General features: G+C 43.2%; 1 protein-coding gene across 1 annotated transcript in view; it reads right to left on the bottom strand.

Moving 5' to 3' along the window:
• The window catches only part of LOC143296962 (centlein-like), a 51,700-nt gene that overhangs the window by 18,342 nt on the left and 13,358 nt on the right, over positions 1–20,000 (bottom strand). The window contains exons 13-26 of the mRNA XM_076609033.1: positions 19,448–19,531; positions 17,666–17,776; positions 17,175–17,239; positions 15,598–15,901; positions 14,656–14,777; positions 13,721–13,840; positions 12,824–12,924; positions 10,054–10,139; positions 8,751–8,839; positions 6,240–6,326; positions 5,493–5,664; positions 4,715–4,818; positions 2,502–2,700; positions 458–635 (exon numbers count right to left, since the gene is read on the bottom strand). Of these exons, the coding sequence (XP_076465148.1) occupies positions 458–635; positions 2,502–2,700; positions 4,715–4,818; positions 5,493–5,664; positions 6,240–6,326; positions 8,751–8,839; positions 10,054–10,139; positions 12,824–12,924; positions 13,721–13,840; positions 14,656–14,777; positions 15,598–15,901; positions 17,175–17,239; positions 17,666–17,776; positions 19,448–19,531 (1,822 nt within the window). The remainder of the gene's footprint in view (positions 1–457; positions 636–2,501; positions 2,701–4,714; positions 4,819–5,492; positions 5,665–6,239; positions 6,327–8,750; positions 8,840–10,053; positions 10,140–12,823; positions 12,925–13,720; positions 13,841–14,655; positions 14,778–15,597; positions 15,902–17,174; positions 17,240–17,665; positions 17,777–19,447; positions 19,532–20,000) is intronic.

The following is a 20,000-nucleotide window of genomic DNA, read 5'->3' as shown; positions in this document are numbered from 1 at the left end:
TATCAAACACTCACACACACACACACACACACACACACACACACACATGTATGCACATACACAGAGTGAGAAGCGGAAAGAAATGATCTGAAAGTAAAAGAAATTGAACTGCACATCAGTACTGATGCAAACAGCATAAAAGAAAGTGACAGAAAAGCAAGCGTCCAACAAACAATGCACTGATGTCTTGAAAAGGTTGCAGCAAGACAGATCTAAACACTGGTAGACTTTTCAGGTGAACCGTTGGCCAAAGGAATGACTGTTCAGTGCTGAATGAAGGCTGGCAGAGGTGTCTCAGTGCTGAGTAAGTCATGAATTCCGGCCAATAAAGCAAACCAACATGCAGAGTTTGCATCAGTTTGATTCGACATAGTACATATATGACACCAAACAGTGAATCAGACCACACACACACACACTCCCCACCCCACCCCCAACTGCAGCTGCTGTTCCGTACCTCTCTCTCTGGCACGAACAGGGCTGCGACTGCGACCACGCCTCTGGCCGCCCTGCCTGTCTGGGGACGGGATCCGAACCTGAACACTCTTGCTGGGAACCGGTGCCTCAGTCTGCTGGCTCTTGGCTTTGCTGGGTGTGCGCTTTGTTTTGGCCTGCACCTTCCCTTTTCCCTGGGCCTGTGCGTGCCAACACACATGGAGAATAACACATTTAAAAGAACTGTTTTGTGTGTGCCAGCCCAAACAGAAAATAACACACTTCTAAACTGTTTTTTAATTCACCATGCACCTCCCAAAAAGCAATCCTTTCTTGTCTAAAAATTGAAAGGTTACATGCGAACACAACATTCACAACTGTCACCGCCACTGCAGAAGAAGTGATTCTCTAAAGACGCTGGAGATAGATCGGCCACACTCTCCGCAAGCATGCATCCAGCTAGCGCTAGAAGGCAAGCCCTCACCTGGAACCCGTACGGGGAAAGTGAAAGAGGGCGTCCTATGTCCCAGGTGGGGCAACAGGGGTAAGTAAGTGTGTGTGACCACCACTGCAGTTCAGGTGAAGAGATCAAAGGGAGAGAGTTCCACAACCCATGCAGGTGAAAGGACCAGGGCTGGGTAGCATCAGCGATCTTAGCAGTGTAAGTCTCCTTAGCGTTAAGAATCTTCCAATGTCTGCGGAACTAACATCAGCATGGGGGGACCTTTCTCCACACCAAGCAAACTAAGCACTGCGAAGATCACTCATGCAGCTCAGCCCAGAACAGAAGAACACAAGTAAGGATGAGAACTGAGATCACAGAAAGGCAAAATAGACAGAAACAAAGAGTGCAGAAGAAAGGAGGAAATTTCTGACAGTGAATTTCCAGCTGAAGACTACAGATTTGAACAACTTGATCTTACTCCTAGGGGCTTTTGCCAACATGTCTTTCAACTCAACTCTACCAGCATCCCAGTGAGAGAGCTGGCTTTGTTTTCTTTGGGGGTGGGGGGATTATTGCTTCTGAAATCAATAATCAAAAAAGCAAAAACACAAATAAAACCAGTAATCATGATCATCATGAAATGAGTCCAATGTCACCAAGACAACACATTCTGTGTCCACTGACACTTACACAGTATGCTGCCCAACAATTCTATTCATCTATTCATTTATTAATCTTCGTTGTTTACAGCCCAGCCACCCATACAGAACACAATTATCAGGGCTGAGAAAACTATAAACATTAACCCCACAAAACCTGATTAAAAAAAAGAAGGAAAAAATGGAAAAGACAAGAGAGGCAAGGCCTTCAAGACTCACCTGTGATACACTTTAAAAAAAATCCAAGCTTTTTATGCATTGAGTATAATTTCAAAATGTAATGTTTAAGATGAGAAAGATCAGTTTAAAGCAAATTAACTCACCTAGCATTAATTACAGAGTAATTTCCCTTTTTTACTATCTGCACCAAAACATTTGCAAAATAAATAAAACTTCCATGCTTAGCAAAAGAAGTTCCTGTTTGAACAAAAAATGATAATAATGACTGCTCTTGTTGTTGGGTCAGAATATCTGATCAAAGTGCCAAGTTTAGAGAATACAAAAAATATAAATATAACAGTAAATGCAGTTTGCATATAATTAGGCTTCATTTTTTTTTTTTTTTTGGGTGCCCATCCCAGAGGTGCAATATTGTTTTAAACAAGATGACTGGAAAGAACTGAATTTTTCCTATTTTATGCCAAATTTGGTGTCAACTGACAAAGTATTTGCAGAGAATATGTCAATGTTAAAATTTACCACGGACACACCGACACACAGACACACGGACACACACACACACACACAGACAACCGAACACCGGGTTAAAACATAGACTCACTTTGTTTACACAAGTGAGTCAAAAAGGGAGTACTTGTACAAGAAAGCATGCCTGGTGGTTATGAACGATGCTCACTACACTGGCTGCATGCATACACAGCTGCTCACCGAAAGGTGGTCCTTCTAACTTTTTTGTCAGCACTGTATACAACAACAACAGGCCCTACAAAACAATTGCCCACCTTGCTGGAAGGGACCCGGGGTGCAGCGCCCGGGATGGTGGTGGTGGTTGTGGCGTCGCCAGGTACACCGAGTGACCCCCGGGGCCTACGCTGTGCCTGGCGGACGATGGCCACGCCAAGACTGTCCACGGTCGCCTCTGTGTCGTCCCCTTCCTCCTCCTCCTCCTCCTCCTCCTCCTCTTCCTCCTCCCACTCGTCTCTGCAAGTTTCAGTTTTAGTTTTTCAAGGGGGCATCACTGTGTTCAGACAAATCCATGCATGCTGCACCACATCTGCTTGGCAGATGCCTGACCTGCAGCATTACCCAAATGCACTTGTCAGACCATGAGTCCATCCATGCATATGTATCATTTATCACTCAGAGCGGACTTCTTTTACAGAATTTTTGCCAGAGGACAAAAGTTGCGTTGCCATGGGTTCTTTTTCAGACCTCCAAATGCTCGCTGCATACAGGACCTCAGATTATATCATCTCACCTAAATGACCAGATGCTCAGTTTGATTTTCCAGTCAAACATTGAAGGCACAGGATGTATTATATTACTTCTCTTGGATTTCACTGTGCTAAATTTGGGCTTGTCTCCTTGAGAATAGCATGTCACCAGGTAACCTACCACTCAGTTGTTGTTGGGTTGTTGTTTTTTGTTGTTTTTTTGCCAGTATGTATATATATATATGTGTGTGTGTATATATATATATATATATATATATATTTGTTTACTTAACAAAGTGTATCTTTCTACACAATTTCGCTGTCCAAGTGGTTCTTTTTTCTGTTGTACTTGAATCATCCTGCATACAATACCTCAGTTTGTTCATCAACAATCCTGGGCCACTCTCTTCCTAGACTGGCACTATTCCACAAAGATAGGGAGTCGAGGGCGATTGTTTTTACAGTAACAGTATTATTAGCTAGTTTGTATTTTGACATTTTTTTATCATATTTTTTCTCCCTTGCTATTCCCCACAGACGGCCCATTTGTAAGGGTTTGACAAAAAAATTACAACAAATACAAAATACAGAGTAAGAAAATGAAACTTTCAGAACTGGTTTATTACATGTTGAGCTGTTACATATAAAACAAGGAGAAAAGAGAGGCAAGGCCTTCAAGACTCACTGGTGATAAATTAAGTCCCCTAGCATTAATTACAGAGTAATTTCCCTTTTTTACCTCTGCACCAAAACGTTTGCAAAATAAATAAAAATTCCATGCTTAGCAAAAGAAGTTCCTGTTTGAACAAAAAATGATAATAATGACTCCTCTTGTTGTTGTGTCAGAATAAGAGGTCAAAGTGCCAAGTTTAGAGAATTAAAAAAAAATATAAATATAACAGTAAATGCAGTTTGCATATAATTAGGCTTCTTTTTTTATTTTTTTGTGCCCATCCCAGAGGTGCAATATTGTTTTAAACAAGATGACTGGAAAGAACTGAATTTTTCCTATTTTTATGCCTAATTTGGTGTCAAGTGACAAAGTATTTGCAGAGAAAATGTCAATGTTAAAGTTTACCACAGACACACACACACACACAGACAACCAAACACTGGGTTAAAACATACTCACTTTGTTTACACCAGTGAGTCAAAAATCAAATTTCTCATCTTATTTTTACAGTTTTGCCATATGTAGAAAATACTGCCAATTTTTTCACCCCAAATCACCATACCCATGCTCGCTTTCTGCATTAAATTCACTTTCTTCTTCGTCATCATCCACCTTTTCAATGTCCGACCCTTCAGTCTGTAGCATTTCAAGTACTTCAGCAACCCTGAAACATTGCCGTTGCTGCCTTGTTCGCTCCACAACATTTTGAGAAGAGCCCGCTTTGCTAACAGGCTGGCACACGAGCAGACGACTGGTCAGTGACTTTGTCAGCGTGTGTGTGAGACGGGCCACACATGGCAGGCTGACCAATCATACCATTCGATTGTGGGGTGACCCAGAGCAGCACACTCTGCTTGGCTAATCACAAAATCATGTGTACAGCGCATGATGGATTTTTATTTCTTGAAAATGCTATTCCATTCCGTCGTCTGAAACCGAATACATTTTATGTAGGAATGCTCACGCATTCCTTCGTCCGGAGAGAGTTAAAAAAATGCAAGTGAATGTGATACCATACAAGTTTTGATTAAATAATGAAAATAAGATCATAAAGAAAGAAAGAAAAAAAAGAGGAAAAAAAAACAAAAAAAAACAAAGGTTAACTTACGTCAGGTCTTCGGAGTCAGAATCCACTTCCTCCCACCCGTCTTCAGGGAAGTTGGTGAACAAGCCTGTCATCTTCTCTATACTCCTGTTCAGTGCTCGCTGGTACTGCACACACACACACACACACACACACACACACACACACACACACATGTAGGCCAGTACATGGACAATTTCAGTTCCAACAAAATTGTGCACTTAAATTCTAATTCTCATCAGTCAGCTTGATAGATGGTGGTCATAAATGCAAAACTGCCCTTCTTAGATCAGTTTCAGTTTCTCTAGAATGCGTCACTGAGTTCAGACAAACCCATATACGCTGCATGACGTCTGCTAGGCAGATGCCTGATACTTCACCCAATGTGGTGGTCACGCCTTGAGAGCATGCTTATTTGTGTTACAATCAGAATGATTTTCTTCTACAGAATTTTGCAAGAGGACAACACTTTATGCTGCCATGGGTTCTTTTTCAGTGCGCCAAGTGCGTGCTGCACATAAGACCTCGGTTTATCGTCTAAATCCAAAAGACTATACGCTCCATTTGGTTTTGTAGTGAGATGCATTTTTCTCGTTCATTCTTAAAGCACATCAACAAAACTGCATAACTAAGAATCAAGATGAGAGACAAACCGAAAACCAATCTCATGTCAACTGTTTCTGAGTGACTGCTGATTTAAAAAATAACCAACCAACAAACAGACACACATACAATGCAGTACAACACTGCCCACCAGCAGCCAATGGGGAAACAACCACAGGCAAACAGAGCAGTAACTCACCTGTTTGGTGGAAGAACTGCCGCGGCCAGGTTTCTTGAACCTGTGCGTCGGCTTCCGTCGTGCCGGCAACACGGGCACGGTGCCAGTCGGAGGCTGAGCAGCGGTGGTGGTGGTCTCCCCTGGTTGCTGTGCCTCTTGTGAATGAAGGCTTTCCTCCAGAGCACGCTGCTTCCTGCAGAAACAGTGTACTGGTAAACAGCAGGATGACAGGCGTGTAGTCAAGCCCAATTCTTTACCAAGGTGTGTAGTCAAGTATAATTCTTTACTGAAGAGGTTGCATAAATAACAATAATATTATTTATATAGCGCTGAATCTTGTGCAGAGACAAATCAAAGCGCTTTAAGGGTAGATAGGCAAGAAACATACATTTTATTTTCTTATATCCAGCTCTTGTCCTAAAAGAGGGACGAAAGCAAAAACAAAAGGTGAAAAGATCAAAACACAATGAAACCACATACATCACTACAATCAAACTCCCTACTTCCCAGAACAGACCAAAAGAAAACACACATGAGAGCAAACAAAAAGAAAAGCATGCAACACCACAACCCGAACACGTAAGTCCTCCCTTCACTATCAAACACAACCCCACCCTCACCTCGCAAACACACACACACACACACACACACAAGCAATCATGCACGCATGCACGCACGCACACACACACACACACACAGACACACACACACCACCACCACCACCACCACCACCAAGGAACTCCCCACCCCACCCCAATCCCTGCCCACCTCTGCAGCTCATGGCTGAGGTCAGCGATCTGGATCCTGCTCTGGGACAGCTCTTGCTGCAGTCGGTTGGTCTGGTTCTTCAGCCCCCTGTCGACACACATCACCACAATGGACACTGACGTCACACACTGAGGGTTCTCATAGTTCTGAGCAAACAAAATGCCATACTTTTTTCTTTTTTTTTGATCCAAAACCTGTCAATACATTTTCCAAAATTCCCCCCAAAAAACAAAATCACATACAGAAACGTGCAAGTGTGCATGAACACAACAGAATTAACACACTGAGTGAGATGCTGTGATCATTCGATGGCTTCATAACTTTAATAACGGAAGTAGAATTCCCTACAGTGTTTAGCTTCTCTGATGAAAAATGGAGAGAACACGAAAGTGACACCAGTACTCACATAAAAAGAGTCACTGCAAAGGCATCAATTTACATGCTGGAAGTTTTCATTTAAAAAAAAAAAAAACTGGATGTATAGAGTAAAACCTCTTTTTATTTTATCATAACATGGCAACTATAATAATTTTTTTAAAAATCTAAAAAAAAAAAAAATCAAAAATGTCCATTTTATGAGGCTATTATTTCATTCAGAGCTTGCAGCCCTGTTTCAGCATGGTGCTGTGTCCTAGGCCTGGGAAAGGCGCTTCACTTGGTTTTTTTTTCTTCACTCTGCCCAGGTGAGTGGATGGGATACCTGACTTCCATTGGGAAAAGTTTTAAAACGACGGAAGGAGAAAATAGGGCCCTGCTTTCCAGTGCGGAGCCCTTGACACAGTGAACATGAACTCACTGCCCAAATGGCCATTAGAGACCATGGGACCTTAAAGGCCAGTCACAGGGGGTGGAAAAATCAAACACAAACATGACTTTTAAAGATTTGACGTTTTTTTTGCAGAAAACAATATGGGAACATGTACTCTTTCACATTCTGGACTTGTTCTTTGAAAAAAGAAAATGATTTAATAATAACCCTCCAAAAACTCCTGTAGCAATCCACACAGACAAACCCTCTTCATCTACAGCCATAGAAGGGCAATGGGACCTTCAACCCTTTTAAAGTAAAAAGTATTATCTACAGCCGTAAAATGCTATGGGACTTTAAATCTATCCTGTTTAAGTAAAAAAAACAAACATTACCTATAGCAATAGCATGCTATGGGACCTTTGATTTAACTCATTCACTGCCAGGTTTCTGTGTGAAAACACCAAATATTTTAAAAACGATACTGTAAGTCATAGGCTTGGGTTCGTGTCAAAACAACACAATGGACTTGTGCACTTCAAACACAGTCAGGGGCAAAGGTTAGTTATTGTTCTATTGTCGGGAAACTGGATGCAGCTGTCGAGTTTTGCTACAATGTGAACAAGAGAGGCAAGGCCTTCAAGACTCACTTGTGATAAATTAAGTCCCCTAGCATTAATTACAGAGTAACTTCCCTTCTTTACTATCTGCACCAAAACTGTTTGCAAAATAAATAAAACTTCCATGCTTAGCAAAAGATGTTTCTGTTTGAACAAAAAATGATAATAATGACTCCTCTTGTTGTTGTGTCAGAATAAGAGGTCAAAGTGACAAGTTTAGAGAATACAAAAAATATAAATATAACAGTAAATGCAGTTTGCATATAATTAGGCTTCTTTTTTTATTTTTTTTATGCCCATCCCAGAGGTGAAATATTGTTTTAAACAAAATGACAGGAAAGAACTGAATTTTTCCTATTTTTATGCCTAATTTGGTGTCAACTGACAAAGTATTTGCAGAGAAAATGTCAATGTTAAAGTTTACCACGGACACACAGACACACACACAGACAACCGAACACCGGGTTAAAACACAGACTCACTTTGTTTACACAAGTGAGTCAAAAATGGTCTTATCGACATGACCCCTCAATGTCAACAAAAGTCGCCTATTGTGGTGCACTGTCTAGTCGACTAGTCGCCTATGGCAGTGAAAGAGTTAAAATAAAAAGCAATGTCTCCATCTTGAAATGTTACAGACATCTTTAATTAACCCATTCAACCCCAGGCAGTTTACAGGCTCAGCAGGCTTCCCCGACATACTGATATAGAAAACGCAGGAAATATACTGAAATCAATCAGTTTTTTTCCTCCAAGTTGACGTGTGCACACAGCTGGAAATCCTGTAGAAGTCGGTTCCCTTTGCTTGCAGTTTATGCGTATGTAGGAACATGGAAACAGTTTTACTGGAAAGAAGTTGGACACAAGAGCATTGCTCGGTAGCACAGCTGAAAGAGTTAACCTTTCATTTAAAGTACAAAGAAATATCTACAGCTGTTAAAGACCTTCAACTTATAACCCTATTTTTTTCATTACAAATCTGATAAGTTCATGAGTAAACCTTTCATTAAAAGTAAAAAGAACTATCTACAGCCATAAAAGGCGATGCTAACTTCAACTTACAACCCTTTTTTTTTTCATTAAAAATCTGACACGGTCATCAATGGGACACAACTGGGTGTGCAGTGGTGCGGAGTGACTCACTTTTTCTCCTCCAGCAGGGAATCCCTGTCGGCCGTGGTCTCCTGAAGGTCCTTCTCCAGCTTCCCAATGTGCACGTCTTTGTTCTGGATCTGACCCGCCCAACACAACAACAGCGACATTTACAGTTTCTGTATATCCATACATACACTACGCCACATCTGCTAGGCAGATGCCTGACCAACAGCATCACCAAACACACTGGTCACTGGGACCATCCGCGAGAGGCGGAAAGTAACCTGGGCAAGACACTCTCAACTATAATCAAATTCTAGCCCTGATACTGAAGACAGCAGATGCCTCCACTGCTGTTCTAACATTCATAGCTGGACACAACTTTTTTTTTTTTCTTTTTTTTTTGTTCCTGCCCAATCATCTGTACCGTTTCAGTGGCATTACTCCCATGCCACTCATTTAGATTCCTCCAGACACAGCCACACCCGGGTTTGTCCGTCACAGTTTCAGCTTCGGCAGTCCTCAGGGACCATCAATGTTAGGTCGCCAGGAGGCCACACACCAGAGGAGACCCTGCAACGCTGCTGAGTCATTTCGGTGGTGCTAGTGGTGCCTGTTCTGATTTAACGTACTTAGGACACCACCTACTAAGCCCCCTACTAACGACAATAATGGCTTAGTCGCAGAGCCCGACTGAGTGAGCGTCCCTCCCAGAGGGCAGACTGCCACCACGTCCCTCAAACAACAGCCCCCCATGAATCTGCCGACACTGAGGTCACCATGAGAGCAGGGCATGAAAGGCCACAGACTTTGAGACTATTTTGTTTATACTGATGACTATGAAGGAGGAGGAGGATGGCAATGATGATGTTGTTATGGAGGTCCATTTTGGTTTAGGACTGCGTGACAAGGCTGTACTCTACGCTTCCTGTCATAATGATATCCTGGCGTTAACCAGGCCCGAAAGATACAGACACTTCCACTGTTGGTCAGGTAATTAGAGCAACACACCCAAAGACGCATCCTTGAAATGGATGACACTCGACTGTGTGATCCCAGTCTCCCCATTTAAGCCCACAGCACACTCAACTCTGGGTAGGAGCCGGCCACCAGCCGAAAAACCCACCTCCACTGGGATTCGAACCTGCGTCCTCCCAACCATCAGTCCGCGATGCTAACCACTTCGCCACGGCGGCTGGTTGGACACAACTTTTTATATACAACTTAAAATCATGGTCAATCTTGACATCAGCATCTGTCAGTCATTCTCTGCCATCACACAGCCCCAGTGACACCATAAACAGTGACGCCAAAACAAAGAGCACACAACAGACGTCCTTGACCTACTTACCCTGGACTGCAGCATGACCAGTTCTCCTTCCAGGTCAGAGTGGTGCACCTTGGCCTGTTCGCTTTTCTTCAGCTGATACTCAAACTCTGAAACACAGCCAGTCATTTTTGTCTGTTTGTTTGTCACATGGACAAAAAATATAATTGTTACATCGTGTGATTTATATTAGTAAGAACAATCAAGTGTAAACATGAAGAAATTAAGTTCAATGAAGAAAAAGCAGAATATTCTATATCACTGAAAAGTTCTTTTTTTATGAATATCTCATCATATTCTCTCAGCCAGTCATATTATCTTGTCTTGTCAACAGACTGAAATAGAGAGAGAAGGTGAAATTGGCCGTCTGCTGGGTATCAAATTCAGTGTTCGCTGGTCAACCTCCATAGGAGCCTAATTCATGACAGTGTTTTGACAGGTTTTAATCATACATTATGTGCAACATATCATAAACATATAATTCAAGAAATCATATTTCTGAAGTTGAGGAAAAGTATATCGCCTATCAGTACATAAAATTTGGTACCCCAGATCCAGCTGGGGATGTATGGAGAGGGGGGGCGGGGCAGGGGTGTAATTGGTGGGACCACCACACTGGTATCGTGGTTTCATCACTCATGGGCACAGAAGACTGTACACAAAAGAAAGAGGTGAAGTGGGATGTCCAATGTGTTGCTGACCCATCATCAGGTGTTACATTATTTTGTATCAAGCAGCGTCATTGGTGTGATATCTTCATCATCACAAACATCGCAGGAATAATAATAGCATCTCTCCAAATGCTCTCAAATTATTTACACACACACACACACACACACACAGTGCCTCACAAGCAGCCAGACTTCTCCCCACTTTTTTTTTCTTTTTCTATTTTTTTTTTTTTCTTTTTCACCAGAAGCAACACTGTGACACAGCAATGTAATCACGATGTGAGGCACACACAAACAGAACAGAGAGGGGAGATGACAGTGGGGATGTAACCACGATGTACAACACACACAAACAGAACAGTGAGGGGAGATAACAGTGAGGCTGTGAGACACAAACAAAACAGGGATAAGGTAATAATAGTGGGGATGTAAACACAATGTGAGACATAAACAGAAGAGACAGGGGAGATAACAGTGGGGATGTAACCATGATGTGAGAGACACACAAACAGAACAGAGAGGGGAGATAACAGTGGGGATGTAACCATGATGTGAGAGACACACAAACAGAACAGAGAGGGGAGATAACAGTGGGGATGTAACCACAATGTAAGACACACACAAACAGAACAGAGAGGGGAGATAACAGTGGGGATGTAACCACGATGTAAGACACACACAAACAGAACAGAGAGGGGAGATAACAGTGAGAATGTAACCACGATGTAAGACACACACAAACAGAACAGAGAGGGGAGATAACAGTGAGGATGTAACCACGATGTGAGACACACACAAACAGAACAGAGAGGGGAGATAACAGTGAGGATGTAACCACGATGTGAGACACACACAAACAGAACAGAGAGGGGAGATAACAGTGAGGATGTAACCACGATGTAAGACACACACAAACAGAACAGAGAGGGGAGATAACAGTGAGGATGTAACCACGATGTGAGAGACACACAAACAGAACAGAGAGGGGAGATAACAGTGAGGATGTAACCACGATGTAAGACACACACAAACAGAACAGAGAGGGGAGATAACAGTGGGGATGTAACCACGATGTGAGACACACACAAACAGAACAGAGACGGGATAATAACAGTGGGGATGTAACCACGATGTGAGACACACACAAACAGAACAGAGAGGGGAGATAACAGTGAGGATGTAACCACAATGTAAGACACACAAACAGAACAGAGAGGGGAGATAACAGTGAGGATGTAACCACAATGTAAGACACACACAAACAGAACAGAGACGGGATAATAACAGTGGGGATGTAACCACGATGTGAGAGACACACACAAACAGAACAGAGACGGGATAATAACAGTGGGGATGTAACCACGATGTAAAACACACACACAAACTAAAGACAGAGAGGGGAGATGGCAGTGGGGATGTAACCACAATGTAAGACACACACAAACAGAACAGAGACGGGGAGATAACGGTGGGGATGTAACCACAATGTAAGACACACACAAACAGAACAGAGAGGGGAGATAACAGTGAGGATGTAACCACAATGTATGACACACACAAACAGAACACAGAGGGGAGATAACAGTGAGGATGTAACCACGATGTGAGACACACACAAACAGAACAGAGACGGGATAATAACAGTGGGGATGTAACCACGATGTAAGACACACACAAACAGAACAGAGAGGGGAGATAACAGTGAGGATGTAACCACGATGTAAGACACACACAAACAGAACAGAGAGGGGAGATAACAGTGAGGATGTAACCACGATGTAAGACACACACAAACAGAACAGAGAGGGGAGATAACGTGAGGATGTAACCACAATGTAAGACACACAAACAGAACAGAGAGGGGAGATAACAGTGGGGATGTAACCACAATGTAAGACACACACAAACAGAACAGAGACGGGATAATAACAGTGGGGATGTAACCACAATGTAAGACACACACAAACAGAACAGAGATGGGATAATAACAGTGGGGATGTAACCACAATGTGAGACACACACAAACAGAACAGAGACGGGATAATAACAGTGGGGATGTAACCACAATGTGAAACACACACACAAACTAAAGACAGAGAGGGGAGATGGCAGTGGGGACTGACCCTCTGACTGGGCCTGGAGTCGAACCCTCAGCTCATGGACGGTGGCAGCATCCATGGCCGCCTGCACCCTCAGCTCATCCGCCTCCTCCTGAAGGGTCACTCTGCCAGCACACAGCGTCATGCTCACCTGACTGGAGCCACTCTCTTTAAACATGTGCATTTGATCTTCTGCATACATACACACACGAAGGAGGTTCAGGCACTAGCAGGTCAGCATATTGGTTGGGCTGGGAGATCAGAAAAGTTTCCACTCTTATTAACCCGCCAGGTGCACCAAAACTAGGGGTCAAACTCACGAAATTTAGGGGGGAGGCGGGGGGGGAGGGGGGGGGGAGGAATCGAGCGCTCAAACCATTCAGTCACCACACCCGTCCTCAACTCATCCAATGCGCTCTACAGAATGTCAGACTGATGTGACGCACTCTCCACGTGCCAGTCTAATCAAACATATTTAGCAGGTAGCGATTACATGCATACATATGAGTATGTATGTGTCTTTCTGTCTACCTGTCTTTGTATTTGTATTTGTATTTCTTTTTATCACAACATATTTCTATGTGTGAAATTCAGGCTGCTTTCCCCAGGGAGAGCGTGTCGCTACACTACAGCGCCACCCATTTTTATGTATTTTTTCCTGCATGCAGTTTTATTTGTTTTTCCTATGTATTGTCATACATAAGCACGTGTCCATGTGCACATCCTGGCTGTCCACATAACAGCATATAATTCATGTGTTCCACTTAAAGAACATCAAGGACACATCTTAACAACGTTGAAAATAACCACACTCACTGTTCTTTCGACACATACAAAAAATCCAATACGCTTTCTCCCCAAAAGTAAATACACATTCACGCACACTTTCCCATCAAGCGATCACAGCAATCAACAACTGACCTCTCCACTTCTAGCTTCCTGTGCTGAGCCTTGAAGTACGACAGTTCGTTCCACACGGCATCGCTGTTCTCTCTCTGCAACTGTCGCGGGTCGCTTCGCTGGACTTTCTTCTTCTTGCGGCTGAAAACAGATGTCATTATATAAACCAACAGTGCTGCTGTTTTTCACACACACACACAAACACATATACACACACACACAAGTCTCTCTCTCTCCCTCTCTCTCTCTCACATTCAAACACACATACAGGCACAAACATGCATCCACACATACATACACACACACACAAACCACAAATAATTATGCGAAAATTTGTTTCAGTTTCAAGGTTTGCAGACTGATCCATCTGTTTAAAAGAAAGAAAATAAAGGGAAAAAAAAAGCAGATACCTCATCTTCACATAAACACTGATCAGGCCTTGAGAGCCTACCTAGATTTAACACATCGCCATATGATGGGGGAGTGAAAATGCATACACCCACACACATGAGCACACTGACACCAGTCTGCAAACGCACATACACACACACAAACTCACACACAAATACACACACCCTACCACCCACCAACCCAGACACACCTCCTACACACACACACACACACACACACACACACACACACACTCACACACAACTACACACACACACACACACACACACACACACAGACATACATGCACACACACAACCATAGACACACACACACACACACACACACACCATCCAGACACACACATGCCCCCCGACCCCCTCCCTCCCACACACACACACACACACTCACACACCATCCAGACACACACATGCCCCCCGACCCCCCGACTCACTCCCTCCAACACACACACACACACACACACACACAAAGACACAACAACTCTACACGAAGGAGGGAGAGGAGAGGAGCATTAGTGAGCATGGGATAGAAAAGTCAGGACCCACCTGGGCTGGTGTTCCTCATACGTCTTGATCTGCTCCTGCAGCAGTTTCTCGCTGCGCTGCACCGCACGCAGTCGCTCCAGTCGGTTGGCGTGGGCACGCCGTATGGCCTCCAGCTCTTTGTCCTGTCAGGTACACATACACATTGACGCACATGGACACACGTATAAGACACACATAACACACACACACACATATATGGTCAAACATATACATGTAACACACACACATACACATGAATGGACACACATGCAACACACACACGCATGTACACATGCAACACGCACACACAAGGACAAACACGCGTGCACACATGCACACACACACACACACACTCAAACACACTCTCACACACACACACACACACACACACACATGCATGGACACACATGCAACACACACACACACATACACACACAACCTTGAAAACCTCAAAAACTTAACTTTCCAAAATGTCAAATCTCCAAAGCTCAACTCTCCATAAAGTGAAAATCCCAAATCTCAACTCCCCATCAAGCAAAATCCCAAGAGCTCAACTCTCCATAATGTAAAATCCCCAAAGCTCAACTCACCATAAAATAAAGTCCCTAAAGCTCAACTCGCCATAGTGTAAAAATCCCCCAAACACATTTCTCTATAAAAGAAAAATCCCCAAAAGGCAACTCTCCATAAAGGAAAATCTCCCAAAGCTCAACTCTCTTCCATGCAGGAAAAATTTCCAAAACTCAACTCTCTTTACCAGAAAAATCCTCAAAGCTCAACTCCCCATAAAGGAAAAATCCCCGAAGCTCAACTCTCCATACAGGAAAAATCCCCAAAAACTCAACTACTCTCCATACAGAAAAAAAATCCCAAAAAAAATCAACAGAAAAAAAAAACACCAAAAATCTTTAAAAAAATAATAAGAAAATTTTTTTTTAAATCACAAAACTTCTCAGCCATTACCTTCAGTTCCACAAGTTTCTGCAGGTCAGACGCACGCTGCCCATAGTCACCGCCACTGCCACTGCCCCCACCTCCTCCTCCTCCCCTCTCCCCGACCTCCCACCGGTAGCGCTGTGGGGACAGGGAGCGTGCCCGCCTGGCAGCCGGCCGTCGCTCTGACGCCACCTCCCCACTGCCACCGCTGCCTCCCTCCTGGCGGGTCGGGGTGGAGTGTCGGGCCGAGCGGTGGCTGTGGGAAAGGTCAAAGTCCAGGAGCGTGCCGTCCCGGTCCTGGTCCATCGACTGGTCCAGCTTTTCGATCGTTCTGGTAAACGAAGATTTTTTGTTTCTTTTAATGATTTAATCCCTTGTGTCTGAGAGCTACAGAAGAACAGGTGTCAACACACTATTAGCGTTCACCTTATCTATTGTTCTGGGAAATTAACTTTTTTATTTTCAATCCCCAGGAAAGCTTTGGCAGAATAACTGAGAATATATCATTTGCGTTCAGCTTTTCTATCATTCTGAGAAAAGAACTTCTTTTTTTTTCTTTTAGATTATCTTAATCCCTGGGAGAGCTTTGGATGAATGGGTGTGAATTTATCATTTGCATTCAGCTTTTCTATCAATTTGGGAAAATACTTTTTTTTAAGATTATTCCAATCCTTTAGAAGGCTTTGGAAGAACTGGTGTGAACATACTATTTTTTGTTCAGTTTTTCTATGGAGGTTTTTTTCTTAAGATTATTTTAATCCCCAGGACAGCTTCGGAAGAACAGCTATGACACTATTTGTGTTCAACTTTTATATGATTATGGGATTTTTTTTTTTTTTTTTTTTTTTAGATTATTTTAATCGCTGGGAGAGCTTTGGAAGAACAAGTGTGAACAAACTGTTTTTGTGTTCAGCTTTTCTATCATTATGGGAAATCCTTTTCTAAATATCATTTTAATCTATGGGAGAGCTTTGAAAGAACAGGAATGAACTTTTTTTTCTTTTTCTTTTTTTAATATCAATTTAATCCCCCGGGAGAAATTTGAAAGAATTGGTATGAACTTACTATGTGTGTTCATCTCATATCCAGAAAGCATTCTGAGCCACAGAGCAGTGTGGAAAGGACACAGCTCTGTGAACCAGCTTAAGACGGGCGCAATAGCCGAGTGGTTAAAGCGTTGGACTGTCAATCTGAGGGTCCCGGGTTCGAATCACGGTGACGGCGCCTGGTGGGTAAAGGGTGGAGATTTTTCCGATCTCCCAGGTCAACATATGTGCAGACCTGCTAGTGCCTGAACCCCCTTCGTGTGTATATGCAAGCAGAAGATCAAATACGCACGTTAAAGATCCTGTAATCCATGTCAGCGTTCGGTGGGTTATGGAAACAAGAACATACCCAGCATGCACACCCCCGAAAACGGAGTATGGCTGCCTACATGGCGGGGTAAAAACAGTCATACACGTAAAAGCCCACTCGTGTGCATACGAGTGAACGCAGAAGAAGAAGAAGAACCAGCTTAAGAGAAAGAAAAAGCGGAAGAGCTGTACTGAACATGAAGCATGGGGGGAGTGTCTGGTTCAGAAGTAACGACAAGTCACACTCACTTCTCCAGCTGCCTCAGAGCAGCCAGGTCCCTGCGTGCCTCCAGAGTGCTCCTGTCCGCAGACGCCTGACACACACACACCAACACAGCTGCCCATTATCACACTGTCGCTATGCACAACTCGCACACAACAACAATGGTAATAATAATAATAATACTATTATTATTATTATCATTATAGCGCTTTCAAACCTCTCAATGCACACAATAACAACAATAATAATAATCATAGCATACTCATCATTCTAGTGATTTCAAACCTCTCAACACACTTCACAATACCTCATCAGTCAGTCAGAGACAAAGTGCACAAGCACAAACACACACGCACACACACACACTCACTCAAACACACACACACACACACACACTCACTCAAACACACACACACACACACACACACACACACACACACACACACTCACTCAAATACACACACACACACACACACACACACACACTATACACACAGTGTGGTACAGGAAATCTCACCAGGTCAGTGTGGAGGAAAGGACTGGCGCGGTCATTGTGGGTCAGCTGTTCACACATGGCCTTTGTCTGCTCCTGCAGCTTGCTGACCGTGTCGTCACGATCCATCAGCTCCTGCACTCACACCCATCACGTCGGTCACTGTTACACCACTCAGTGGTCTAGACAGTCTTTAAGTCTTTCTGCACTCACACACACATCATGCCTGTCACTATTACATCAATCAGTGGTCTAGACAATCTTTAAGTCTTTCTGCACTCACACACACATCATGCCAGTCACTATTACACCACTCAGTGGTCTAGACAGTCTTTAAGTCTTTCTGCACTCACACACATCATGCCGGTCACTGTTACACCACTCAGTGGTCTAGACAGTCCTTTAAGTCTTTGTGCTCTCACACACATCATGCTGGTCACTGTTACACCACTCAGTGGTCCAGTTGTGTCTTTCTGCACTCACACACATCATGCCAGTCACTGTTACACCACTCAGTGGTCTAGACAGTCTTTAAGTCTTTCTGCACTCACACACATCATGCCAGTCACTGTTACACCACTCAGTGGTCTAGACAGTCTTTAAGTCTTTCTGCTCTCACACACATCATGCCGGTCACTATTACATCAATCAGTGGTCTAGACAATCTTTAAGTCTTTCTGCACTCACACACATCATGCCGGTCACTGTTACACCACTCAGTGGTCTAGACAATCTTTAAGTCTTTCTGCACTCACACACATCATGCCGGTCACTGTTACACCACTCAGTGGTCTAGACAATCTTTAAGTCTTTCTGCACTCACACACATCATGCCAGTCATTATTACACCACTCAGTGGTCTAGACAATCTTTAAGTCTTTCTGCACTCACACACATCATGCCAGTCATTATTACACCACTCAGTGGTCTAGACAGTCTTTAAGTCTTTCTGCACTCACACACACCACGTTGGTCACTGTTACACCATTCAGTGGTCTAGACAGTCTTTAAGTCTTTCTGCACTCACACACATCATGCCGGTCACTGTTACACCACTCAGTGGTCTAGACAATCTTTAAGTCTTTCTGCACTCACACACATCATGCCGGTCACTATTACATCAATCAGTGGTCTAGACAATCTTTAAGTCTTTCTGCACTCACACACATCATGCCGGTCACTATTACATCAATCAGTGGTCTAGACAATCTTTAAGTCTTTCTGCTCTCACACACATCATGCCAGTCACTATTACATCAATCAGTGGTCTAGACAATCTTTAAGTCTTTCTGCTCTCACACACATCATGCCAGTCACTGTTACATCAATCAGTGGTCTAGACATTCTTTAAGTCTTTCTGCACTCACACACATCATGCCGGTCACTGTTACACCACTCAGTGGTCTAGACAATCTTTAAGTCTTTCTGCACTCACACACATCATGCCGGTCACTATTACATCAATCAGTGGTCTAGACAATCTTTAAGTCTTTCTGCACTCACACACATCATGCCGGTCACTATTACATCAATCAGTGGTCCAGACAGTCTTCCGGTCTTCCTGCACCAGCACACATCAAGTCTGTCTGTTACATCTCCATCCTTTACCCACCAGGCTCCATGGTCAAACCCAGCACCCTCAGACTGAGAGTCCAATGCTTTAACCACTCAGCTGTTACTCCCATCGTTCACTAACGCGATACCAAGTGAAAACTGATGAAATGATTTCCAGATGATCCACACACACTTGCACCGCTGCCAGATACACAGAGACTCTGTACAAAGCACCCGCAAAATGTCTCTCACCTTTTTCAGATGCAGAATCTGCTGGCGAAGATCAGACTCCATCTGCTTGGCCGACTCATACCTGATGCAGACGTCTTGATACATCTGCAACCCAGTGTGTCTCAGTGCCAGCATTCACAATGGCAGTGAAAGCCATAACTACCCAAACAGTTGAGATCAAAAGTTACCAGAAGCACTGAGTGTCGTGGTCATGGTGCTAAAAAAATTGAAATAAAAAAAAGAGGAAAAACGGTCATGATTCCTTTGTTGGATTATAAAATAATTATTTCTAAAAAACGGTCATGATTCCTTTGTTGGATTATAAAATAATTATTTCTACTTTTTTGCAAAAAAAATACTGCAAAGGCCAGGCTTGAAGCCACTTCATTAGTGGCAGCTGAACATTTTGACAGTTTTGAAACCCCCTCCCCTCCCACTGTCTTATAAATTATATGTAACTTCGTAAAACTGATACGGTGAACTGAAGAACATTCATCCATCCATCCTTACAGAGTTGAAAAAATCCTTGCTTGCAGTTAAAAAAAAAAAATAATTTTTTAAAATGCATTCAGCC

This window comes from Babylonia areolata, chromosome 22, assembly GCF_041734735.1.
Source record: "Babylonia areolata isolate BAREFJ2019XMU chromosome 22, ASM4173473v1, whole genome shotgun sequence".
Taxonomy (NCBI): Eukaryota; Metazoa; Mollusca; class Gastropoda; order Neogastropoda; family Buccinidae; genus Babylonia; species Babylonia areolata.
This window is presented reverse-complemented; position numbering and strand designations above follow the sequence as displayed.